The sequence below is a fragment of the Malaclemys terrapin genome, chromosome 8, assembly GCF_027887155.1.
Source record: "Malaclemys terrapin pileata isolate rMalTer1 chromosome 8, rMalTer1.hap1, whole genome shotgun sequence".
NCBI classification, from domain to species: domain Eukaryota; kingdom Metazoa; phylum Chordata; order Testudines; family Emydidae; genus Malaclemys; species Malaclemys terrapin.
Window position 1 is genome coordinate 67,828,861 of NC_071512.1, and position 27,668 is coordinate 67,856,528.

The following is a 27,668-nucleotide window of genomic DNA, read 5'->3' on the forward strand; positions in this document are numbered from 1 at the left end:
GAGGCTGCCAAGGCCTTGGTGGCAGGGGCAGCCGGAATTGCTTCCTCGCCAACTGAGGCACACGGAACCCCAGGGAGCGGAGGGTGGCTCGAGTGTCCTTCAGACCGTGCAGCCTCACGTCTGTTCTGCAAAGAACCCAACTCCATCAAATGGGAGATCTTGTATCGAGGCCTGCATCTCCTGGAACAGGTCTGTGGTCTGAAGCCAGGAACTGCACCTCATGACCACCACCGAGGTGACTACCCTGGCGGCCAAATCGGCCGCATCCCAGGCCATCTAGAGGGAACACCTAGCCGCTGCTGTACACTCCTCAACCAGGGCCCCGAACTCTTGGGCCACCTCCTGGGGCATGGAGTCCTTAAACTTATGGAGGGAGTCACACAGCTTAAAGTTACATTGCCCCAAAAGAGCCTGGTGGTTCGTGACTAGGAACTGGAGACTGGCTGTGGAATACATTTTCCTCCCAAAAAGGTCCAGTCTCTCGGCCAACCTTCTTTTTGGGTGTGGAACTAGAGTGCCCTTGCTTGTCCTTTTCGCTGGCCGCCAAAACAACCAACGACCCTGGGGGCGGGTGAGTATGTAAGTTTGTAAGTATTCGAACCCCTTGGCTGGAACAAAATACTTTTTCTCAGCCCTCTTGGAAGTGAGCAGGATTGAGGATGGGGCTTGCCAGAGGGTTTTGACAATCTTTAGGACCCCTTTGTGCACTGAGTGCGCAACATGTGCGGGGGTGGATGTGGAGAGCACATTAAATAAAGCATCTGATTGCTCTGCCATCTCTTCTACCTCTTGGCCTAGGTTACTGGCCACCTCTTGAAGCAGGGCTTGGTGCTCCTTAAAGTCGTCCAATGAGCTAGCATGAGAGGACCCCACCATAGCCTCATCTGGAGAGGATGAGGATGACTGAACCACCGGGGCAGGGTCTGGAGCATCATCCCCCGTGGAGGAAGGTCGTCTCGGGGTGGGCATCTGGCCCTCCACCTCAGCATCTGCTTCGCACAACGAGTCTAGTGCCATTTGATGCTTGTCTGACGCGGTGACCAATGACTGGTGAGATGGGGGATTGGCATAACTGGCACGCCCCAGGCATTCCAGTAAGGCCATTGTGCTGGCCATTGGCCCTGCTGCCAGGACGGCATCGCTGAGGTGGACACAACCTCAGGAGCCCAGTCACAACGCTGCTGTCTCGGCAAGGGGCTGAACTTCCTCTCCATGCAGGAGGAATCCTCCTCTGGTGACCAGGTTGGGCCGTCGACGTCCAAGTCCAGCGGTTAACCATCACTGTGGGTGTCTCGAGTAGTCAGACCGGTGCCACGAGTAGGGGGAGCAGCACCATGTTGGAGAGTGTCCCTGTGGTGGGAGAGTCCTTTGCGCTTTGGGTGCCGGGAAGGCGTTGACTCCACCATCAGTCTGAGTCCCCTACGACTCAGACAAAGTCGGTGGCAGATCCTTTAGTGGGGTAGGAAGTCTCCTTGCAGCTCCAGCGTGGGCAGTGACCCGAACAGGGACCCAATGCCCCTTGGTCTGTCTTGCTCACTACGGGGTCCCACTTCTTAGACTTCTTCTTGGGCATCGGCAAAGGAGATCAGTCCTGGGTAGAGCCCAGTGCCTGGGGTGTGCTATGCACCAAGGCCAAAGTGCTGGGTGTTGCATCTGGCCAGGCCAGCTCCAAAGCTGGGTGGAGAGCAGCCTCCATGAGAAAGGCCCTCAAACAAATGTCGCATCCTGTGTCCTGGGACGAAAGTTCTTACAGATGTGACATTCCCCCAAGCACTTCAGACAGCTGCCGTGTGGGTCACTAACAGGCATAGGCGTATTACAGTCAGCACAGGGCTTAAAACCTAGTGACCAGGGCATGCCCTGCCTGACACAAAGTCCCCACCAGGACCCTAACTGACTGACTATTGTAGATTAGTTAGTAAGTAGCTATTATGTACTATAAACAAAACTATTTACAGCTGGAATACGAAGTCAAAAGGGAAAGAAACCACTGACCACTTGTGAGGCAAGGAAGAGAGGTGCTCCGGGAACCAACCACCACAGGCAGTAAGAAGGAACTGGGAGGGTGTATGACCAGCAGCACCTGATATTCCGATGCATGGGTGCGGCACTGCAGAGGATGCCACAGCCGACCCTACAGATATCGCTAAAGCAAAAGTCTCCGACAACTGTGAACAGGGGCATGCACACACCTAGAATGGAACTGACATGAGCAAGCACTCAAAGAAGAAGAACTGGGCATGTTTAGTTTAGAAAAGAGGAGATTAACGGGAACATGATAACTGTTTTCAAATACTTGAAGGCTGTCATTAAAAAGATGGAGAAAAGCTGTTCTCTCTTGCCACAGAGGGCAGGACAAGAGACAATAGGTTCAAGATACATCAGAGCAGATTTAAATGAAATCTCAGGAAAAACGTCTTAACTGCAAGAACAGTAGGACAATGGAACAGACTGCCTAGGGAGGTTATGGAAGGTCCTTCACTGGAGGTTTTCAAAAGGAGGCTGGATAGCCATTAGTCTTGGATAGTTTAGATGCAAAAAATCCTGCATCTTGGCAGGGGATTAGACTAGCTGACCCTTGCAGTCGCTTCTAACCTTATGATTCTATGTTCTCATGACTGGAAAAACCATGTGTGGAGTTTATTTGGGGATCCAAAAAGGGAAACTGAGGTGAGGGGCTACATGCAGGTCTGCCCAAGGCCACCAGGGGGCATCAGGAGGCAGCCACTCATCTACAATCTTTCATTGTTCAGATTCTCTGAAGTACTGCATATCTGATGTATACAGACAAAAAAAACAAGTGTTTTGAAACAGAAATTAGATTGATATTACATGCAAACAGCACACCAGTGAATGGAATTCTGAAACTGACATGACAGCATATATTTCATTCTGCTTTTAAGAATTTAGCAGATTTTTTTCTGTGTAAAACTAATTTAATATCTTTCATTTGAGTTATTACTGTATTTTAATTTTGAACTTCCTATTTCCTAACAGGAAACTTCTGTTTGTTACATGGATCTGGCACAGATAGCATAGCTGGAGTGTCCCCACTGCAAAGAGCTAAGACACTCCAGCTATGCTAAACTAACCCAGGTTAATTCTACAGTGAAGACATACTTAGAAGAGACACTTGCTGCGGGGGAGTGGAGGGGGGGGGGGGGGAGGAAGAAAGGGAGAAGAGAGAGAGAGAGCAGTGGTTGCCCATTCTCACATAGCCACATGAAGGATCTTTCATTTTAGGGTATCACATACCAGTGATCATCAGCAATTAGCACTCCAGAGAGCTGGATATCATGATGAGAATTTGGTTTGTACTTTCCAACTGTAGTTTGTCCTTCTTTTATCATATACAGAAGCATCTCAGAGAGCTGGGGATCTTCATTGAGATTGACAAGGTTTGGCAAACGATTGTCCATCTTGAATGTAATTCCTGCTTTCTAGGTGATTGATTCAGAAAGAAAACATTAGTGATTTATTTGTATGTATTTACCAAAAATACATCAAAGTCTGCCGACTGTACCATAAGTCAGCATTTCTCAAACTGAGGTCCGTGGACCACTGGGGTTCCACAAGTGTACTTCAGGAGGTCCGCGGGCCCCACTTATCAATTTCTCTCCCTCCCTCCTACAATTCCTCCCCCATGCCACTGGGTGGGTGGTACAGGCGGCGGCCCAGGGTGGCTTGCCAAAGGGAGCACTGTGCATAAGGTTTGCCTGATTCCTACCTGACCTGACAAGAGCCAGTTGGGCTGGCGGAGGCGGCAGACAGTTGAACAAAAAGCTGAGCCAGGTCTCTTCTCTGGAGCAAGGGTGCCCATCCTGCCCCCTGCTCCATTGCCGTGTTCAGCCACCTCTGCTTCTAGCCCCCCGCCCACTCTGGACTGGGAGTGCCCTCCTGTCTGCTGTGCGGGGAGTGGCGTGGGGGGGGGGGGGGGCGCGGCACGGCTGATGTTGGGTGTCCCCCACCCATGTACCCGGTCTCCACTAAGCTGGGGGTGACAGGTCAGGGCGAAATCTGCCTCTCTGGGTCAGAAGCTGCTGGCAGCTACTTGTGTCTGAACAAGCCTTCAGACCCCTTACCCTGAATGCTTTAGTAAAGAGAGTGCGCTCAACACTCTCTCAGGCGTGCACGCACACACACGTCTCCCTCACACAGTCCCCGCAACACACACCTGGGCTGTGCTGTGAGGTGAGCAGAAGGAGCTTCTGCTCTCCTGCCCTCTCCTTATGCAGCCCAGGTGGGGAAGGTGACATGGATGTAGGGAGCCCTGACGTCGCTCCTTTCTCGCCCCTCACAGCCCCCTAGCGGGTGCTTGGGTCAAAGGAGCATCAGTCCAGTGGGGGAGCAAGCAGCAATGCCAGCTGCTCTGTCACTGCATCCAGGTCAGTTTTCCCATGTGGGTGCAAGAGGGGAATGCAGAGGTTAGGGGCACAGGAGTGGGTCAGGGTTTGGGGTGAAGGGGGCACACTGCAGGGGTTGGAGTGCAGGAGGGAGGTGCAGGGGTAGGCGTGAAGGGGGTGCAGGGATTGGTGTGAAGGGGCACAGTATAAGGGTTAAGGCTGAAGTGAGGGTGGGGAGCCTATGGTGGACAGGGTTAATGGGGCGGGGGCTGCACCACACTCACAGGGCCAGGAACATCAAAATGAAAGTGTGCCCAGGGTGCCATTTTCCCTAAGGCCAGCCCTGCAATTGCTGCGGAACAGCTGTTCTCCGGCGTGCATGAGCTGCTGGGAGAGGAGCAGGGATGGGGCGCACTTAGGGGAGGGGGCAGAAAGAGATGGGGAAGAGGAGAGGAGGGGTAGGGTGGAGTGGGAGTGGGGAATTTGAGGGTCCACAAAAAATTTAAAATAAAAATGGGAGTCCATGGGTTGCTAAAAAGTTTGAGAACCACTGCCATATATAATTTATTTGAAAGCACTGACCTGAAGAGAATGAACAATATTAACTGCTTCTTGCAAAAGAGGAAGGTAGACTAGGAAAGAGGATTCTTAGGACAACCCCAATTCTGTGCATTAATGGATTTATTGGTATTAAGCATTTTCTATACTACTTTAATTCTTGTGAATAAAGGGTACCTGTAACTCCTTTGTTTCTTCAAATTTCCTCTGTTCTGCTTGTTCAAATTTTTCTTTCCAGGCCCTTAGCATATAAGGAAAAATAAATCAAAATAATTACTTCAGGGATATTTTATTCCAATATTTATGAGACTACTACTTACTATTCAGAAGACATTAATGACTACCCCACCTTTGCATCTCTGCCATATCCCTCTCCTGTTGGTGTAGTTTTACCCTTAGGGATGTTATTTCTTGCAGATACAGTCTATATTTCTCAGGATCTCTATTTAGAGTATTTTTGCGAGCTGCTTTCAGTTTCTCAATTTCTGCTTTCAGTTCTACATTTGAAAAATAAAAACATAACTCAGCTTTTACAGTAAACCTAGGATCCTACATTAAGCAGGTGTTTAATACATAAACAAACCTCATTATTTTTGAACAGTAAGTCTGAGGATTTTATCCTCACTTTGGCAATATCCAGTGGAATTTATGTTAAATAGAAAGTATCCCATCTAAGCTTTAACATGCCCATTTAGCTACAAAAGAAGAGAGAGAAAATAATTTTATGTCACTACTCCTGAAATGTGAGACATTAAATAATCTGCTAAACTGCACACTGAATAGTGCCTTTACATATGGCAAACCGATTGTTTTTGTTTAAGGTCTAGAAATCACTTTTATATCATGCTATTCTCTGAAACACACAGGTCATACCAATTGAAGGCATGTCCCCCAAGGAAGCATTAACTAAATTAACTGATCAACTAGAGTGCGGACGATAGCTTATTACAATATACATCTGATTTCATTTGATTAGAGAGCACATAGATTCCAGTTAAGTACTGCCAGGTTTTCAATCTGCATACAATGTTTTTCAAGAAACTGCTAATTTAGAAAACACAACAACTGGTTTTCTCTCTCATATTACACCCTGGTTCTTTTTGTTTGCCATTCCACCTAAGCACTTTTTCATTTATTTTATTTCCTCTGTGCAACACCTGCTGAGTTCTCTCAAATATTTTTGTTTTTATTTTTAAATGTAAACAAAATAAACAAGTATTAAAATTTACTAAGTAAAATAAAATCGTACTTTGTGAATCAATCCCATTGTATCTCTACATAAAATCACATCAGCATGAATACCAAGCACCACTGGAGGTGGTAGTAACCCAATCCCCTCAGTAAACCTAACAAGAAGGGGACAGAATAGCAATATGAGGGTAATGCCAGTTTTTACACCCCAGTTACCACAATACTACTCCTAGTACTCATCTCTAGTACCACTGCAAGTTAGTCTGCACTTGCCTGTTGGCTGCAATACTAATGTTCCCCATAGGTAATACAATGATTATATATGCAGCTGTAAATTATTTCATAATTCAGACTGACTGGAGAAGATCATAATAGTAAGTCTGTCTGACTCCACTTTTCTGCAATAAAATACTTTCCTCCTCCATTTTCAGTAAGCACTATATGACTAAATGCCAAGAAGTTATTTTCTCTTCAAAAGGGAAACTTCAGGTGGAATGGACACTTACAGTCTACAAAATACAACAATGTCCTAAATAAGAGTGCAATAGAATGTGTCTAAGCAGGTTGGTACTGACCCCACTCAGAGGGAACAGTAAAACTATTTTGTGTGGAGAATTAAGGGCCAGAATTTGATCTCCTTGTTCACACTGCATAGCAATTTAATAGTACCACTGATTTCAATGACTACTAGTGCAGGACAGTGCTCTTTATCATGTGTGAGTATATCACAATCTGACTTTACATAAAAGCAACATAATAGCTGAGATTTTTAAGTGTACAGACCTTAGGAAATCCAACTTTAATTTAACCACCTTTCACTCATGTAGTATTTTGTGTATCACTGTGGGAATTGTACTGAATTTCCTGACTCTTATTTAAAATCTCAACCATAATGTTGAATTACATGTAAAAAAACTAAGATTAATTTCCTTGTTTCATAAACAAAAATAAACGGAAGGAAAACTTAGGTTTGCTTGAATGCACAACTGAAATGAACACATTTAACTGGATGCTGTGATATCTATACAAGTGTATACATTCAAACATATATACAGTACCTAATTAGTGCAAACAGGGTCTAGAGGTTCAAGCTCAAAAACAAAATGTAACCTATAAAAAATACTGAGATGTAAGTTTGTGAAACTGTATCAAAGAAAAGAGTGTCTCCAGTTTTAAAGTATTAGTAGGCCTGTAAACTGTTTAAAGCCAGTTATTTAGAAAAAACTTAATGTTAAAATGAATAAACCTCAAATATGCTGTCAATCATTACAAGAGTATTAATATCAACGTCTATCATGGACAATTAATTTAAAAATGCTTGCAAATAAAAAAATCCCACCTTACCTCTAATTAATTTAGCATTCACATCTTCATTTACTTTGGCAATATTGATTATCAATCGAGCTTGTTTAGCATATCGAAGAGTGCTAAGGGTTTCCTCTACATTGCTGGCAGCAGGGCTTATTGTGGCAATCATGGTCGTTTTTGAATTTCCACCAAGACTTTCCTTTAATAACCTTCATTGACAAGAAAATGAAACAACAATTATTCCCACCATTGAAACCAAATTAACTTCTCAGAGTTCATAAGGAATTAAATACAAAAAAACCTGTGTGATTTACTATATATTTCAAGATGATTTTCAACCAGATAACCAAATCCAGAACATGAGCCTGTTCCTGCTTACAGATACACAAGTTTTTTTTATGCTTAGAGAAAATTCAATCAACAACTTATACACCTAAATAATTTCACCCTATTATACTTTAAGACTCTTACAAACCATAGAAACTATTACACACAAGCATTTCTTTGTTTTCCATTTATGCTCTCCTCTTTTTGGAAAACGTTGATCCCAAATGCCTAAATATAGCAGAAAAAACATGCCTGCCTTTGTTTATATTTTCACTAGTGCACCAACACCATGGAAGATTTCAGATGAAAATGTCTTAAGGGTTATGGGAATAGGTCATAAATCAATTTTTGGTGCAATCAACATGACAACTGCTTTCATTTCTTAGTGACAAAACTGCATTAAAATAGATTAAAATAGTCTATAATTCAGATGATATTCCCCAGCAAGTTCTAATAGCAATAACTTTCTATCGCATACCAAATTACACAATCCTTGTTGCCGTCTCATCTAAATTTGGCAACGATTTCTAGCTCTTCAAGCAATTTGCAAGACAGTACACCTTGCTACAGAGTGGATAAAGAGAGGAATGCGGAAGGACGAATAGTTTTTACTTTGCCCAAGTTCTTTTCCACTCCTGAATTAAAAGAAGCTTCTCTGCCTGTGCGTTTTTACATTTTTCCCACTCCAGATTTAGTATTTATGACAGTTGCCAGAATGAAGAAATGGAAACTAAAGTCCTTTATTTACAGAAAGCCCTATTCTGAAAATAAACTCAGGTGTCAGGCATGCATAAGCCCCAGGCCACTTGCCTCTACCAGCTGATCTATAGGAGACAGATGAATGGTATTATAAGAACTACTCAGCTGACCAGCAATTCATAGTTTTAGGGTTTGTCCTTAATCTTTAAAAAATTAGCCGATTCCCAGGTGCATGACACTGTGGAACTAGTTCAGTGCCAGTGATGAAGGTTAAGAGAGTGTTGTGCCAAGGAGAGAGGAAGGATTCTGGCTGCTGGGAGGCAGGGATGGGATCAAGACCATAAAGTCCCACCCATACCTGTGAGCCTAATGTGACATGCCCACCCCTATCACTTGTTCGATCAGGCCAGCAACCTGCTGACAAATCTGTTTTTAGGAGAGAAAGAACCATCATGGAGCCAAAAAGGCAAGGCCAGCAAATAATAGAACATAGGCAGGGAATAGGAGATTGTTTCCTCTCTTGTGGGAGGGAATTTTAGCATTCAACAGATGCTAAAAATGTGAAAGCAGTCTCTTCTATGCCAGGAGAAAAAGGGAACAGCAGCGAGATGAGGGCACTGTTAAGAGAAGAAAAGGCATCAGAAGCACATTTCTTCATCTACAGTACAGAACACTGAGGAAGAATATACTGGTCCTCAAATGTACCCACAATTAGCAGAACATGAAAATAAAAATATTTTTCAAGTTTACTTTACTTCATCTAATAGTTATTTCATACAATTTGTAGAAGTGAGAGTTTACAGATCCATGAATCTACCGTCTGATAAGAGTCTAATCTTTTTGTTTTCCATAGAACTAAGATTACTTTATAGTAGCTCTTCATGAAATATACATACCACGTAAGGACAGATTCCCGATAAGGAATGAAAGCTCTCTTTCTGTTCTGAGATTGCTCAGAAAGCGCAGAAATAACTTTCCCCAGAGTCAGCAGTGATTTATTAATACTCACACCCTCCTATATAAAGCAGAAATAAAAATAAATGCACAGTCTCATTCTGAATATAAAACACTACTACTTCAAATTTTTTTTTTTAAATGGGCAAATTGCTAAAACAGAGCCTAACAGGCTAGCAGCATTCTCCTGTGAACCCATCCTGTTAACATGTGTTGTTGGTCCTATCGGGAGATGCTAAGTGAATCATGCTGACTCTCTGATGCAGATGTAGTGTATTAAACCCACCACTGATATAATGGAGACGAGAGCAGCCCAGAAGGATCTTCAATCTGATGTAATGAAGACCTACGTTTTGGACTAAGCAGTTCCAAGGAGCAACACTGGAGAAGACTGGGGATATATTTTATCTTATTGTAAACTATTTTTGTTAATAAAGCCAAACCCCAGGAAGGGGTGAGTTCTGACTCTGCACAGTGTATAGACTGTTTTAGAGCAGGTTAGGAAAGGTACTTACACATATAGAGCACTCCCCATCCCCCCATTCTTTTTAGCTTCTTTGCATTATGAAAACAGAGTTAAGCAAGTGCTTTCTCCCCTGTTTTAGACATAAAAGAATATTCAGCTTTGTAAAGTTACAACAAATGTGTGACATACGGGATAAAAGCTAAAGCAAGCATTTAATATCTAGCCTTTTGGAAGAGAACTAGAATACAAACCACAGATGTCCAAGCCTCCTATACAAAAACCACCGAAGAAAACCATTTTTTCCTGTCTTTTTTTTTTTAAATGCTTATTTTTATTTAGGTATAATCAAGTCAAGATAAAGCAGATGTGATGTTTTCCACATTGATTCAGTATTTATACTGAACCTGTGATGTGAGACTCAGATCAATAATAATTTATATACATATACAGTTTAAACCAATGAAACTGTTAAACAATTAAAGCAAGTTAGAGCAAGTACTCTATGAATAGTACAGAATATTCAGCAGACACTACATGCATTACTTTTTTCCTGTCTTGTGAAAAGACCAGAGCAGCAATACAAACGACACCGTTACATCAAGATTCATTCAACATGGAGACCAATAGGTCTTCTCTTACAAGTGCAGACCTAAAGCATTTTCATTTCATGGCCTCACAATACTGTACTCTGAGACAAACTATATGTCACAAAACTGTAAATGCAGTTTACCTTCAGCCTCTCTTCACTGGTCTGAGTTGGAGAGCAGCGTTCGCTGCCTGCTAGATCTATTAGATTTATGCGACTGGTAATCCTATGATCATGCCCTTCTTCTTCCACAAACTCTGTCTAGAGAAAAGAGATTACTGCACTTAGAAAAAACATTTAATTTTGCAGACTATGACTCATCACCAAAATAAAAACCCCATGAAGAGTCAGATCTACCATGCTATTCACTTTTAAACAATACGTTAAACATTTTCTCATTTTACTTTTTCAATAATAGTGTCATTTAACCATAGTATAACTTGCAACAAGAAAAAGAGTAAGGCGAGGATAGTAAATAGCATCCAAGAGACAAACACCTGAGGATTTCCGGTAGCACACCTGCATAAGCATAAGTAGAATTTGTAAAAAGTCAAACGCAGCCTAGCAGTACATTTTGCTACCTTAGTTCGGGAGCATATCAGGACTACTACTCACTTGGGCTTCAATCCAGCACCCATTGAAATCACTAGAAGTTGTCTGACTTCCATTGGTGCAAGACTAAACCACTGGTGAGTGAAAAGGACACTGACCTACATGCCCTGATGGGGAAAGACAGGGCAAAGTATGGTGATGGCAGCAACTGAGGAAAATCAGGAAAAAAAAAAAATCTGTGGGAGGAAAAAATTGGAGGCCCATAGACTTGGGAAGAGCTCTATCTACTTTGCCTCCTTCTCCACCCTCGTCTCTCTGTGGAGGGTGCCTGTCTCCTATGTACAAAATTATAGGGGGAAGAGCAGAGCTCATGTCTGCTGGGGATAGGTGCCACTGACCTGAGTGCACAGGTGTGTTTCGGTAGCTTCTCGTTTAACAGTGCCTGGAACACTTTGGATTATCCTATCTCTGACCCAGGTCAGGTAAGTGGCAGACATCACTGGGACATAAACATTAAAAACTGTGTATTATAGGATTTTCTCCCCTTGCTAGAACTGAACCATGAACATATTTCTATAGAGCAATAAGTATATATAGTGCAGAAACATTAGAAAAGCAGTGTCCTGAAAAGTTTACAGTATGACTCAGACATGTTTACAATGTGCTTTTTAAAAAAACAGTAGTACTGTGAGTATAGAAAATAAACCAGACCTGGCTATTTAGAAAGCAAGACTACTACTTCTTTATTCAGCCCAGTATATTTAACACAACCCTCCCCTACTTCATTCTTTTCTAGGCAGCACAGGATAATTGAATTTTACACCACTACATTATTCCAATAATTAAAAAGAAAAAAAGTCACACTATACCTTTGTCTGTGTCATCACGAGAGTGAAGACAGAATGAGATCTAGAGCTCTTGTCATTCATGCCTGTGGCAGCAGTTGCTCTCTGTTTATTTCCTAGCTCAAGCCAACTCTGATAATAGAGATAAGAGACAGGATATTAAGTGAAAGGATTCTGTGAACAGCTAACAAAAGTTTAAAGAGCTCCGCAAAAATGAATATACTGTATCTACATGCTGGTATTCGCAGTAGTGTGGGCTACTAAAAAGAAAATTTTGGTAGCCTACAAAATACTTTTGGGATGTAAGTTATGTAGGATGCCAACATTAATCAATGTTTTGATCATTATTGATAATTTTTTTTCCCACCTCTAATCACAGGGGCCAAAATGGAGCAAACTTTTTGAGACCCTGGTGCTAGCAAAAGGAAAAATGGAACCACTACTACTTTTGTCTAAGCTTAAATGAGAAATTAAAATGAGTTTAGGCCCCGATCCTGCAAGTAACTTCACATGGGCACAAGGGTCTGCCCACACATAGTCAGCTGCAAGATCAGATAAGATGTAATAGGCTAATGGACTAGGCTTTGTAAGCTCATGTTTATCATCACTGAAAACAAGTATTCAGGAGTAAAGAAAGGAGCAGTCATGAGGCAAAAGAAAGATTTTTACTTACAGCTATTAGAAGACTGATTTTTAGTACTTAAAAGCTTCATCATCATCATCTTACCTGGATATCAGAATAAGAACTGACCATGTTCCTATAAAACAAATAAATAGTTCTAGTTCAAACCAGTTCATTTTGTTTCTACAAAAGTCATTAGTAGTAAATTTTTTCAAAAATTAAACCGAGTTATAGACAAATATATACACTAAAGCCTAACTTCATCAAGGCACCATGCAAGCCTAAGGGTCTACCCCAGCAAGATTGGACAAGGTCTCAGGCCTTGATTCTGCAAAGATTTGCACATGTGCTTAACTTTACTCACTGTGAGCAGTTCCACTGGCCTCATTGAGATTATTTACAGTTCATAAAGTTAAGCACGTGCGCACGTCTTTGCAGAATAAAGGGTCCTGCCCAATCCTGCTAGGGTTGACCTTTACATCTGCAGAGCCTTTATTAAGTCAATGGGATTGCACCAGGGCATAAGAACAATAACTAGCATATTGCCGTATCAGGCCAATGTATTTACTAGAATGACAATAGTTAAGGCTTACGCTGTCAAGTCTTCCACATATGGTCCCAATACTGGATGTTCTCTTACACGGAGCTGTTGAGAATAATTGTAAAAGAAAAAGCTATTCAAATATATGAATTTGTCATAACAATTATGCAACAATCTCTTAGAAGTAAAAAAACCTAATGAAAATAGAAGTGAAAAATTATTTTTCTACATGTCATGGTATGAAGGGTTTGGGAGGCGGGGGGGAGGGGGGTGGATGAAGGCCTTACGAAAAAATTCAATGCATGCTCCAGAATAACATTACAAGAATAATAATAAAACCTTTATTTTACCAGGATGATAACTGAAAATGAATTCTCAATTACAAAAATAACCAGGCCAAAATAGGTCACAAACTGGAATACACTCTTATTTACCAAATAGAACTGAAGATGTAACAATGTGTAAACAAAACAAAATTGAGGAAAATTCATAACTGGGATTTGCTATAAATGCTCTTTACTGCTTTGACACTGAAGTTTTAAAAATACCTGCAACACACTCAGTTACATGCCCAAGACTCAACAGAAATTTAGTCAGAGTCCATCAGCAAACATATTCTCCGAAAATCACTGTCCAACCTAACCCTCCCAATTTAATAGAGCTGTAGGGTGCTCTGCAGAGAACTAGAATAAAAAAAAAGTGCTAAATATAAATGAATGCATTTCACTAATAAATGCGGTGTATTGTGGGGTGAAGGGGGGGTGTTTTAGTCTCTTCAGCATTTCTTGGTTTAGTAATCTCCCTCTCCTCTTCATTTTGTTTTTTTCCCCACTCCTGTCATTTAATTTACTCTCTTTCTTATATCTGTTTATGATCTTCTGCTTTTACAGGCAGCACAAGATCTTGCATTGTCCTCTTGTTTGTTTTTCCCCTTTGATCTCAGTTTGTCCAATGCTTCCTTCTAAACGTTCTTTCACTGTTCTGATTTCCCCAACCCCACTCCATAGTGCTACATCTTCACTGCAAAGAGGTGTGTTTTTACATCAAGGTAACTATCTTGATGTAAAATTCTAGTGGAAGCAAGGCACTGTAGTTTTTAAGTCAGTGTAGCTAGTCAAAGTCAATTCTAGGTAAGGGAAAAATAAGATTGATCTTGACCAGCTACATCAAGGTGAAAATTACCTGTATCTTGTCCCCACTAGGATTTTACACCAAGATCTCTCTCAATGTAAAAAACTTTTTTTTTAGTTAAGACAAAGCCTTAGGGTTTATTACACTAGGATGTAAAGGTGTGTTATTAGATCATATTAGCTAAACCAATCTAACGAATACCTTCTAGGACAAGTTGTTCTTTAACACAATTTAGTAATTTAGAAACTTGCCTTGCCTCCAGTAGAGTTTCAAAAGGAATTAATTAGCTACTCGATCTAACGTCACACCTTTAAATCCTACTTAAAACAAGAATTTAGGGCTGAATGGACAGGCTGAAGCCTGTGTCAAGCAGAGACCTCTGCTCTGCTCCTCCAAACCGGTGGTAGGTGGGGAATACATGAGAAACCCCAAAATGTAAATGCAGAAGATGACAAAAAAAGAGAGGGATTTTTTTCCCCCTAGAATAGGGAAATGATAGATTGAAAAATCGAAGTATCAAATCACAATTTTGGGGAAGGGATTAAATATGTGTTTCTTTCAGATGCTGTCTAACTAGCTATCAGCTTCAACTAATTTGGTATGAAGTAGGGTTGCCAGTTTTGGTTGGACGTATTCCTGGAGGTTTCATCACATGACAGTCTTTAACTAAAGATTAATCTTTGTCCTGGAGTCTCCAGGAATTAATCCTAGAGGGATGGCAACCCTCCCTACAAAGAAGATATTCAGAGAGCAATCCTCAAAAAAGTAAATTCCTCCACTTGGAAGACTGATGGGCAAAATTAAATTAAAGCCCTAGTTGCAGATTCCAGCTTTTTCACAATGTTACTTTAATTAGAAATAACCTTGGTTCTGTTTTTAACTTCTTCTATGCAGTGGCATCATCAATATCAGTAGCAGAAAGGTAGACAGATTAGTAACAGCATTTGGGAGAACAGAGACTCCCAAAATCAGTGTATATTTGTTCTTTTTATCGCTGAAAACGTTTTGGTCATGCAGTAGTGGAGAAAAATAAAATCTAGTCTGCAAAATATTACTCAGTTAATATTTAACAACCTTGAATCTAAAAACTATCTTAAAATTTGACAGTATTTTATTGAAACTGGCATATCAATGTATTTTTAAAATTCATATCAGTATAAGTTCTAGGCACTGAGTACAAAGCTAAAGATGCTTCACAGCAGTCCAACGTGTGTACCATCTTCTCTGTAACTCATTTAGTAGGAACATTTATAATAAGGTAAAATATTAGGAGATGAGCAAGCAAGAAGAAAGCAATGAGCACATCACAAAACAACGTTGCTATGTGATCTACCTATACAACTACTTCCGAGCTTGTCCGACAGGAAACTTACCATATCCTTCCAGTTAGGAGGCAGGTGCCACTACATCTTGTATATTGACAGATACACCTCTACCTCGATATAACGCTGTCCTCAGGAGCCAAAAAAATCTTACCACGTTGTAGGTGAAAACGCGGTATATTGAACTTGCTTTGATCCACCGGAGTGCGCAGCCACACCCACCCCAGAGCACTGCTTTACCGCATTATATCTGAATTCGTGTTATATCGGGTCACGTTATATCGAGGTAGCGGTGTATATTAAGAGTGTATATTATGAGTAGTAACTTACAGGTTGTTTCTTTTGTCCATTTTCAGCTTTAAAGATGAGCAAATCATGAATTTTCTCATTGTAGACTTCAAAATAGCTCATTTCAAGATGGTACAAAATCTAATTTAAAAAAAATTATATGAGTCAGATATTCTACCAGACTTTTTTTTTGTCATTTCCAGTCACCAAATTTAATGGAAGCTGCAGGTATTCTACACCACCGTTGCCAGCTTTCATTTTGAAGTCATCTTCCAACAGCAAGATCCTAGACAAGAAATCTTAAGTATACAAACTTATTACAATTCTATCCACTGCTTTCCGCAGCTGTGAAATGTCATGTTTAAAAAAAAAAACCCTCAGAAATGTCAACATTGTGCTTTTAATACATAAAAAAAAAATGTTTTATTCACTCCTGCAGGAGTCCCATATTCTTTTATGGACTAAGTTTCCACAGTATGATACATACAATACATGAAATAAAGATTCTGACTGGTGGAGCTGGCACACTTTGGTGATTTTATACCATGTCTCAGAAAAGGGACATGCATTGTTATAACTAGTATCCACAATTATCTTAATTTATTGAATGAGGATTTTCCATGAAAGTACTCACCCCTTCACTTAAACTCCGATAGTATTTATAAAATTAAAATGTGTTGTCTAAGGAGCAAAGAAGATGAAGTAAAAAACAACTGACAATGCAGATAAAAATAGAACGTGGATGATTTATTGCAACAGAATCACTTATTCACAGCACATAAGCATAGACAGTCACTTAAATCCACTCTCATTGGCATTCAAAAGAAACTGTAATTTGATGCTGACTTTAGCAATAAAGAGTAATATACTACTTAGATTCCTCAATGCCCAACAAACCTTTTATAATTTCTGCGCCTCACAGTAAAGCAAAATGATTTATAAGCTTCGTAGCTGTGAATACCAATATATTTATGTATGCTGATGTGCTGAATAATACTTTGGCAATAGATAAAAAAATTCTAAGCAAGGTAAACAAAGAAACCTTTTTGTATAAACTTCACTCAAAATTACATTCACTATTTTATAGTCAGCAACATTTAGTCACTAAACACTTGTATGCAGCCTTTTCTTTCCTATAAGAAAGCAATTATATGTTCTTGATCTCTAGTTTATCTTTACATATGTGGACAATAGCATCAAATAAGATGTAAAAATAAGGCAGATGTCCATCTGTTTTACATTTAATATCTCCTTCAATAATCTCATAAAAAAAATCAGATTTATAAATTAAAGAAAAGATTCAAAACATTCTTTCTAGGGAGCATCCATACCATTCTTACCGAGGACTGCATCTTGCATTTGTAGCAAGGTGAGATTTAGCTGTCTCAGTCCTCTCTCAAGCTCTCTGGACTTGGTAAAAAAGAAGTACAATACCAAAAAACAGTGCTCTCTACCAAATTATTAGGAATTCACTCTTAGCAAAACCTGAATCCCAGTAACCATAGAAACAAGAAAAGCACATCTCTGGAGGATAGTGATAATAATCACACAACAAAACCCCAATCCATCCTTCTCTCTAGATAGCATAGGTATACACAATATATACATACCAAATTACCATGCAGCACCACATACAGATTAGCCATTGTCTGAATGCGTCTTAACCTGCTCAACAGCCCTGGTGACCCTTCTGCTAGACTTCCTCACAAAGATTCCAAAGCAAAATTATAGAAGCTGTAATACTTGTTTCCAACTAATTGCAGATTCTTCAGTTTGGATCATATCTTGTTTGTTGATCTCTCCATCTGATAAATGTTCCTCTCCACATGAACACCACAGTTTTTCTCCTTGAAATGCTTTTTGGCTCACTAAACAATTCAGTTTCAGCATCCTTTCCAACATGCTAACTTAGAGTAATGGGACCGTCTTGCTCTTCCACAAACTCCAGCATATGCAATTGCTTTCTTCAGCTGGCATGACCTACGGTTACTCTAGAAAAACAACGAGGAGTCTGGTAGCACCTTAAAGACTAACAGATTTATTTGGGCATAAGCTTTCATGGGTAAATAACCCACTTCTTCAGATGCATGGAGTGAAAATTACAGATGCAGGCATTATTATACATGAAGAGAAGGGAGTTACCTTACAAATGTATAATAATATCTGTAATTTTCACTCCATGCATCTGAAGAAGTGGGATTTTTATCCATGAAAGCTTATGCCCAAATAAATCTGTTAGTCTGTATCCACGAAAACAGTGAGGAGTCCAGTGGCACCTTAAAGACTAAGGGCTGATCCACACTAACCCCCCAGTTCGAACTAAGATACGCAACTTTCAGCTATGTGAATAAGGTAGCTGAAGTCGAAGTATCTTAGTTCAAACTACAAGGTACTTACCGCGGGTCCACACGCGGCAGGCAGGCTCCCCCGTCGACTCTGCGTACTCCTCTCGCGGAGCAGGAGTACCGGTGTCGATGGCGAGCACTTCCGGGATCGATTTATCGCGTCTAGACAAGATGCGATAAATCGATCCCAGAAGATCGATTGCTTACCACCGAACCCGGAGGTAAGTATAGACATACCCTAACACAGCTCCCCCCTGATATGTTACTCTACATAGCACCAGTGCAACAGATGTAACAATGTTGCCTTCTAGGGTTTATAACATAGGCTCCAATATGAAATATTTAAAGAACTTTCCACTAAATTATAATTGATCCTTTCCTGAAAGAATCAAACAAGGTATCACAGAGGAATAAAAAACAAACCACCATTTGTTGTCCTGAGAAATCGAGAAGGTTATTATACTGAATGATGATATCACCCATATAAACTGTATAAGACAGATTTGCGGCGCTGAAGTTCAAACAACTGAAAGGCTGTCTCCATTTAACCATGCAAGTTACTGTACCAAAACATATTTGATGTACCTAAGTGTTGAGAGAAACTTTGGGACAAAGCTTGCGTTTTATCTTTGTCCTCCAAGTTTCTATCTGTGCTTTGGAACCCTACTTTTTGCCACTTTTCCTTTGGATAATGAATCCAGGCTTGACGGCCTAGAGACTTTATGGAATGTTCTTCCAACTGTGGATTCAGTAGATCAACTAAAAGTAAGTGCTTGTCTGAACACAAAAGTTACACAATACAAGCATGCTTTAGTCTTTCCCTTCTTAAAAAAACCAAACACCTTTAATCCCACTTGTCTTTCCAACTACCATTCCTTTCATCTGTAAATTCATTTAACACACTGTCTACAATCACTGCCTAGAGTTCCTCTTCTCCAATTCCATCCTATACCACCTTCAATCTGGCTTCTGCCTTCTATACTCTGCTGACCTTGCTCTTGCTAAAGTCTCCAGTTACCTTTTCTTAGCCAAATCTCAGAACCAGTACACCATCCTCATTCTCCTTGACCTGTCAGCTGTCTTTGACATAGTCAACCAGGCTCTTCAAGTCTTGTCCTGCATTGGCTTCTATGAAACTTTACTCTCCCTGTTATTCTCCTACCTCTCTATTTGCTCCTTCTGTGTGTTCTTTGAAGGATGCCCCTCATCCCCCGCTTCCAACTTTCTGTGTTCCCACAGGACTCTGTACTTCGGCCCCTTTGCTCCCTCTACACCTTTTCTTTGGATAATCTCATCTGTAAATACAAGTTCTACCAGCATCTTTGTGCTGATGACCCTCAGGTCTCTCAACCACAGGCCTGTCTCCTTCTGTCAAAACTAAAATCTTGGCCTGTCTCTGATATCTCCTCATGGATATCCAGCTGTCAGATCAAGTTCAACATGGCTAAACAAAGCTCTTATTCTCAATCACTGTAGACACCACCACCATCCTGCCTGTCCTATCAATCAGGCCCATGCCCTGGGTGTCATCTTCGTCTTGGACCTCTTTCAGGTCTTCACAACCAGGCTACGTCTCAATCTTGCCAATTCTTTCTGCATAACATCTCTAAGGTATAGCCTCTCATCTATCCACAATGCTAAAACTCTCATCCAGGCTGTCATCTCACATCTCAATTAGTACAACATCCTTTTCTCTGGATATGACAAATGCAATCTTGCCCCACTGATATCCATTTAGAATTCTGCTGCAAATATCACTATCCTAGCTCAGCACTTTGATGCAGTCACCTCTCTTTTTACACCCCTCCACTGTCTTCCCTTCTCCTCTATCACATCAAACACAAGCTACTTGTTTTCACTTTGAAGACCCTTCACAACCAACCCACCCCCATCCACAAAGCTACTTAATTATCGTCCTGGAAATACCGCATTTAAATGCTCTTTTGTCTTGATACCTACACAAATTTTGACAATAGTTAAGATGCTGGTGTACCAAGACCACAGCCTATCATTCTGACCAGTCTTGTCTCACTGTTTCCTTGTACTCCTCTGCTAGTATGTCTATATCCGTTGGATGTCTTATATTTAGGTTGCAAGCTCTCTGTCTTCATGTTTTGCATTTGCACAGGCCCTAGCACAATGCTCCATAACTAGGGCCCCTAGGCACTATGATAATACAAATAGCTAAAGTGGCACAACCCCATTAGTGAGGATGCAATTATATCATTCAGCTACCCCCATATGGGAAGGGGAATAAGCTATATTCCAGTATGAGACACCTTTACATTGATATAACTGCATCCACTCTAGGGGTTGTGTCAGTATAACTATTTTTGTAAAAGAGTCACATACACTGATACAAAAATCGTGTAGAGATCAGGCCTAAAAGATTGTTCTTAAGTAATCATGGAACTTTATGTGAACTAAAAGATGACTTCACAAGAATTTTAATATAACCAGAGACAGTTCATCTAATTGTTCAAACTTTGGTTCTTTTTCATGGTTTCCTTTTTTTCATATTATACTCACCCATGTTTATCCCAAAAGTAATTGTAATAATTTTAATGCAGAAGGGCTTACATTTATTAAGTTAGGAAAGGATTGCACATACCATAACAAGAAAACTGAGGTCTTGACATTAAATAAGCGGTGCTCTGAGTAAACAAAAAGGCCGCTATACAGTGCAGACTTGTCCAATAGTAAGACATTGCCAAGACTAGCGAGAGGGAAACCCAGAATAACCACTGCCATTTACACTGGGGATCTCTTAAATCTCTCAAAATTTTAGAATCAGAAAAGTTGAGAGGAAGAGTGTTTGTTTTTAAATAGAGTAAAAATAGCTACCATTAGGCAGGTTTTATTTAATTATTGAGTTTCATTTGTATACACCACCACCAGATGTGCTAGGATTTTTATTTACCCTTCTTTCTGTAAATTTTTCATCTTTTAAATACAAAAAGTATATATAAAAAAACCACATAGCCTTTTGGTACAGCACCAACAGTATGTACATTTTCTATTTTTATTATTCCTGATATGGGACTATAGCACAATATATGATTTGGATTGTCTAGAGAACATTGGTTGTCAGTTCTAGCAAAAATAAAATTTAAAGCAGCAGCAGAGTACAGAAACTAGGAGGAAGTAAAATAGCCCTAAAGAGTAGAATGACAGGAATAAACATCAAAATCCTTGATAACAATATACTCTAATTCAATACAGCCACAATAGAAATAAGCTTTCTGACACAATACCTGCTGTGTGTCCATTTGTGCTATCCGAGTAAAAAGATCTTCACAAAATCTTGGGATTATTCCTAGTTCTTCACCAAATCCCATCATCCTGTAATTACAAAAGAATGTGTACACACACACTTGTAGTTTTTTAGAAGGTGTTTACATTTATCTGCTTAATGTAAATATTAATCATGTTGTAGTTAAGACCATATTACAGTTCAAATCCCAGATGCATTTCTAAATTATACAAATGCTTAATTATAGAAATAAATCAGAGACATTTAAGGATCAGAAAAAAAAAGTTATCAATACCTGACCTTTCACATGATCTGGTGTATACAAACCAATTTATCCCCAGATTCCAAATTGATGTTTGTGGGCCTCCCTTTCAAGTCCTGTCTGCCAGTCCAACTTCTTGAACTCATTACTACTAATTTTATGAAAAAGTCATACTTAACACATTTCAAAGTATACCAAAATGTATTAAAAAAAAATCAATGCATAGAGGCCAATTCACTTGAAAATCACCAGTTTGTTCAAAAATAAATCTGGCATAGTTGTTCCTATACTAATCACCCCATTATCTCCAGTTCGAACCGCTCTTGATTTGAGTTTTGCATCTTTAGTTCAATTTAATTTCAATTTCAATTTGAAAAAAATAGACATTAACTCAGCTGGTAAATGTTTACATTAATAGCTGCAGTAGTATAAAGAAATCTGTGCTGAAACTATAATCCCAGCACAGTACTAGTTTATGTCACACATTAAAATGCTGTAAAATGTGACCTAGTTTAATATGAAAATGAGTACTGTCCTCTTCATTCTCCTCCCCTACACAGCTACTGAAAAACTTGTTTTAAAAAATAATAATAATAATAATCACATAGAATAGCCATTGTTCAAGTAGAAAGTACAGCGTCTTGTGTACTTCTAGTAAAGAGCTATGCAATAGAGGAATCATAAATTAATCAAAGCCCTGCACAAGTGTTGTGCCAACGTCTGAGAACTGTGAAGCCGAGAACAGAGAGGTACAAATCAATGTTTGCCAGAGAGAAAAATGACAAAGTTGAGAGAGAACAAGTCATTTTAAAGCTTTTAAGAAGGATGCTACAAATATGACAATTTTATACTATAGAAAGTATTGAATGTGTGTTTTAGTCCACCTTTACTAAATACTGCATGTCAAAATTAGGATTTCAAAAGAAAGACAAAAATTTAAAAAAATACACTTCTGTCGAAATATTTTCAGTTACAACTTTTGCAAATAACAGCTCAAGATAATTATAACAGGAAAAGTTTAGAGGAAAAATTATCTTTTCCCCCCCATTTGTTTACTTTGTGCATTTGGCAGTACACCTCTACCCTGATATAACGCGGTCCTCGAGAGCCAAAAAATCTCACCTCCTTATAGGTGAGACCGTGCTATATTGGGTTTGGTCCGGTATGGCATACCGGCAAGAGCCGGTAAGCTGTGCCGGACTGGACCAGCTTCCCCGGCAGTGATTTAAAGGGCCCAGGGCTCCAGCCGCTGCTGGGAGCGGGGTTCGAGCGGGGATTTAAAGGGCCCGGGGCTCCCTGCAGTGGCTGGAGCCTCTGGCCCTTTAAATCACCGCCTGAGCCCGGCTGCCAGAGCCCCGGCGGGGATTTAAAGGGCCCAGTGTTCCAGCTGCTGCTGGGAGCCCCAGGCCCTTTAAATCACCGCCGGAGCTCTGGCAGCAGGGCTCAGGGCTCCCCGCTGCTTTACCGCGTTATATCCAAATTCGTGTTATATCGGGTCGTATTCTATCGGGGTAGAGATGTACTTTGCATATAGTCACTTTTACTCTTTCCTTGTAGTCCATTTCCCTTGATTGATGTGTGGGTGTTGGGAGAAGAATTGGTTGTTAAAGACAGTAAAAATACTTTCCAAAAAAAGAAAAAAGTTAGGCAAACTTGAGGCTTGTCTACACTACAAATGCTTTGCAGATCTAGCTATACTGGTATAGCTATCTCAGCAGAGCCTCTACTGTAGATGCAGCATGTGCCAACAGTAGTAATTTTTTTGCATCTACACTGAGTTGCATCTACACCAGGGGTTTTGCTAAGAGTGTAGAAAAACAAAAAACAGTCCCTAGCCAATATAACTATGTTGCCAAAACTTTGCATAGACTAAGACCAGGACTACACTAAAAGTTAAGGTGACCTAACCCCCACTATAGACAGTGCTAGGTCAACAGAAGAATTCTTCTGTTCACCAAGCTAGCATCTCTTGGGGAGGTCGATTAACTGCAGTGACAGGAGAACCCCTCCCGTCACTGTAGCAAGTGTCCACACTGAAGGACTATAGTGGTGCAGTTGCAGCATTTCTAGTGAAGACAGCTTAACATTTGACTGTAAAACCACAAAAATGGGCCGAGGAAGTCAGTGGGAGATACATTTGTGAAACTTTTTTTTTTTTTTTTTAAATTGACTAGATTTCAAGTTGAAAATGTCTTTTTAAAATAAAATTCCCACTGACTTCCTTTAGATTAAATATTTGGGGGGAGGGGGGAAAGGGGAATTGTTTTTTAAAAAGACTAAGATCACCTTAAAATATTCCTTCCTTTCATTACTGAGAAACTATAGCCATAACTATTTCTGCTTATAGGGCTTTTTTAATAAGCACCATACTCACTATGTCAATTTCACCAAAAATTGACAAACTACGATAAACAAAAAGGGTGGGATTTTCGGAAGCACTCAGCCTTAACCTTAATCTAAAAGTTCCCATTAACTTCACTAGGAGCCAAGTTACTATGTAAAGAAGAATCTTTTGGGGTTCGAGGCATTTCTGGACAAAAGCCTATGTGGGTTTGATAAAGCTGCCTGCCAAGTGCTATTAATATCCTCTAGGCACATTGATACGTATTTGATTTTATTACACATATACAACACTGGAATTCAAATCAAAGATCCTTAGAAGACATACATTTAAGAACATAAGTATGGCCCTCCTGTGTGAGACCAAAGGTTCATCTAGCCCAGTATCCTGTCTTCCGACAGTAGTCAGTGCCAAGTGCCCCAGAGGGAATGAACAGAACAGGTAATCATCAAGTGATCCATCCCATCGCTCATTCCCAGCGTCTGGCAAACATTTGTTACTGCTTTTAAGATAACATTTTTTTAGTACGGCTTTCTCAATATTGCCAAGCCAAACAATGTTAATTCTACTTTAGCTGAAGCCAGTGGCTCAGACTTGAATCCATTAGATCAAACAATGGAAGTAGCATAGCTCTTGATAATAGCATAATAATGTATTAAATTAATAGTATTTGTCCAGCTCTGATTATCTTAATTTCTATTAAAAGTGTTACATTTAAAGCAGATTTTCAAAAGTTTAACAAGTCAATCATGTACAAGACAATTTAAATTACGTCTCTTTTAGCAAATCCAGGTGACTTATAAATTCAGCTCAATAGAAACGTTTCCAAATTATAACATTTACAATTAAACTTACGTATATGATTTTCCAGAACCAGTCTGTCCATAAGCAAAAAGACAGGTGTTGTATCCCTCAAAGGCTCTTTCTAGGAGCGGTACTGCCAATGCCTTATATATCGTCTCCTGGCTAGCAAAGTTAGGATGACAGTGGTCAAAAGACCAGAATGAAAAGTCATAAATGAAGTCGTACACTTGTTTTGTTTCTGGATGTCGCACAACTGTCTCCAGGCCACTCATGGAGACCACCTGGAATGCTTTTTCTTTTCTCTCTCTGAATAAGACACAAAAACAAACTTTACAGATAAATGTAACATTAAAAGCAAAGTTATGTTATGGTGGTCAACTCAATCACATTTTGTGATCAATTATTTTCTTAAGAGCCAAGGTGTTTTACATTTATGTAGAACATCATCATCTAATAAAGAACAGCTTAATTTTGCAGAAAAAAATAAACCTAAGTCTTTTACATGGAGCAGTGACCGATAACATTTTCTACCAGTGGTTTCCCATCCTAGCCTTAACTACATCAACGTGCTTCTTAAAGCTTTTTTCTTTATTTCGAAAGAAATCAGATCTTTTCACATACATTATATGTCAAGAGAATGAACATCTTTAATAGAAAGACCATGCTGCCTACTTGATATGTATAAAAATGTTTATGATACCATACATTTAATTCAGCTCAGTGTATAAAATAGACCTACACCAAAATGAAAGGTTGACTTAAAAATAAAGCTGAAGATTTTTAATATGGTCAAATAAAATACTTGCTACATCCTTTCTAATCATAAACTGTAACTCTTTGCCTAGATGACCAACTGAAATGATCCAGGAAACATTAGCAATTAAACATTACTAACAAATTAAAAATTATATTACATTGCTTCTACCAAGATAATAACGATTCTATTGAACATATACTGTAGAAAATATTTTAAACTGTTTAAATCAATCTCTGAAAACAGTTGATTACTAACCTGTCACTGAAGGGCCTTACTCGCACAGCCACAGTCACTTTACTGTTTTCTACTTTGAGAGGATTTTCCTCTGTGCAAGTGTTCTGAGCTACAGTTTCTACGTTAAGTGCAGCAGGTGGCATAAATATTTGACTCCCTTCTGCCCTGGCACTTCTACTTATGGATAAAGAGTTGGATGCACTGGTGTTCTTTTTCTGTATAACTTGAAGACAAGGTGTCCTGTTCTTAAGAGTAGACGTAGCTGGACTTTTGGCATCCTGAAGAGTGCCACGCATTGGTGTAGCCTTTATTCCTTCTGTTGTACCACCTTTCCTAGGTGTTCTTTGTCTTTCCAAACTGCCACATTTAGCAACTGAATTTTGTATCCTTTCCTTTCCAGTCAGTTCATTAAAATTATCTTTTTCATTCAGCTTTACCCCTGGGGTCCTGTTAACAAATTTTGTTGCTATTAAATGTGCTGATCTAGGAATGTCATTTTGAATTTTGGCATCAGCAATAGTTGTCCTATATTTCAAACATTTACTATTCCCATTTCCACTTGAACCATTAAGATTAGCAAGGGAATCTTTATTTTTCAGATCAGAGCATCTCTTTTCATTCATCTGACCTTCAACTAACTGAGTACTAGATTTAATGTAATGGGTGTTATTAGTACTAATGCCTGGTGGAAATACATTGTTGTTGTTTGTCTGTGCAACAACAGAATCACTATTTTCTATCCCAGGTTCACTGTTCTTATTTGTTTTATGTTTCTCTATTGATCCAGTCCCCAAACGTCGCTTCAGGGTCAGTCTTCCCTCTGTTTGGGTATTTTCAATGTCCTGTGCTGTGTTCTCCTCCAACTGTTTATCAATAGAAGGGATATTTTTGCTCGCTCCAGTTCTTCTCTGGAGAGTTAACCTACCTTCGGGTTTAAACGTAACTGAAGTATCACCTGCATTTTTACAGGCAGAAATCACATAGGTCCTATTTATTTCTTTGGTCTTAGTCAGAGAAAGAGACAGTGAATTATCTTTTTCATTTTCTGGTACCTGTGATTTAAGCTGCTGTCCAAACCTGTTGCTTTTAGGAAAGGTATTTTGTGGAGGATTTTTTTGGAAAGAAGAAACACCAAGCACACCAGTGTGGTTTCTAGTAGGAACTGTGTATATGGGCATTTTGGCTTCAAGCACGTTTTAATTTTAGGATTTAAAATATACAACCCAAGCTTCTCCTGAGAGATTAACTTGATTTTTTAATTTTATCTTCTCTACAATCGAGTGAGCCACCATTCAGCTTTTACATGGAATCTGTAAAAGTAAAGCAAACATTCATTTTTATCCTGAAGAATGCAAGTTATTTTTACTACAATGTATTTAAGTCCTGTCTTGGGTAATATATATTCAGTCTGATGTTTAAAGTAAATGATATCCCCCTTCTACCTCACACACAAAACACACATTTGATTAAAATGCTACTGGCCACAACATTGCACCTCACCCTATTGGATGCAGGTTTGGCCACAGTGAATCACACATTCATGACCAATTGTGATTTTTGCAATTCATGTCTAAGAGAATGTCTACACTGCAGAGTTATGATTTGAAGCTCACGTAGGCATTCCTGTATCAGCTTTAATTTAGCTCAGTGGTTCTCAGCCAGGGGTACATGTACCCCTGGGGGTATGAAGAGGTCTTCCAAGGGATACATCAACTCATCTAGATATTTGCCTAGTTTTACAACACGCTACAAAAAACCACTAGCAAAGTCGGTACAAACTAAACTTTCATACAGTGACTTGTTTCTACTGCTCTATATACTATACACTGAAATGTAAGTACAATATTTATATTCCAAATTATTTATTTTATAATTATATGGTAAAAAGGAGAAAGTAAGCAATTTTTCAGTAATCGTGTGCTATGGCACTTCGTATTTT

The 27,668-nt window shown here is 39.7% G+C and overlaps 1 protein-coding gene across 2 annotated transcripts in view; it reads right to left on the reverse strand.

The window, feature by feature from the left end:
- Nucleotides 1–27,668, reverse strand: part of KIF14 (kinesin family member 14) — a 90,707-nt gene that overhangs the window by 60,040 nt on the left and 2,999 nt on the right. Inside the window, exons 2-14 of one of the 2 annotated variants that reach the window (XM_054036502.1) lie at nucleotides 25,751–26,176; nucleotides 24,790–25,044; nucleotides 21,333–21,420; nucleotides 15,776–15,874; nucleotides 13,045–13,097; nucleotides 12,557–12,587; nucleotides 11,854–11,961; nucleotides 10,577–10,693; nucleotides 9,323–9,441; nucleotides 7,437–7,609; nucleotides 5,251–5,398; nucleotides 5,079–5,142; nucleotides 3,256–3,440 (exon numbers count right to left, since the gene is read on the reverse strand). In XM_054036502.1, coding sequence (XP_053892477.1) covers nucleotides 3,256–3,440; nucleotides 5,079–5,142; nucleotides 5,251–5,398; nucleotides 7,437–7,609; nucleotides 9,323–9,441; nucleotides 10,577–10,693; nucleotides 11,854–11,961; nucleotides 12,557–12,587; nucleotides 13,045–13,097; nucleotides 15,776–15,874; nucleotides 21,333–21,420; nucleotides 24,790–25,044; nucleotides 25,751–26,025 — 1,715 coding nt within the window. In that variant the 5' untranslated portion in view covers nucleotides 26,026–26,176. Of the gene's footprint in view, nucleotides 1–3,255; nucleotides 3,441–5,078; nucleotides 5,143–5,250; nucleotides 5,399–7,436; nucleotides 7,610–9,322; nucleotides 9,442–10,576; nucleotides 10,694–11,853; nucleotides 11,962–12,556; nucleotides 12,588–13,044; nucleotides 13,098–15,775; nucleotides 15,875–21,332; nucleotides 21,421–24,789; nucleotides 25,045–25,750; nucleotides 27,018–27,668 lie in introns of those variants that run through there. The other variant, XM_054036501.1, reaches the window with a different exon arrangement.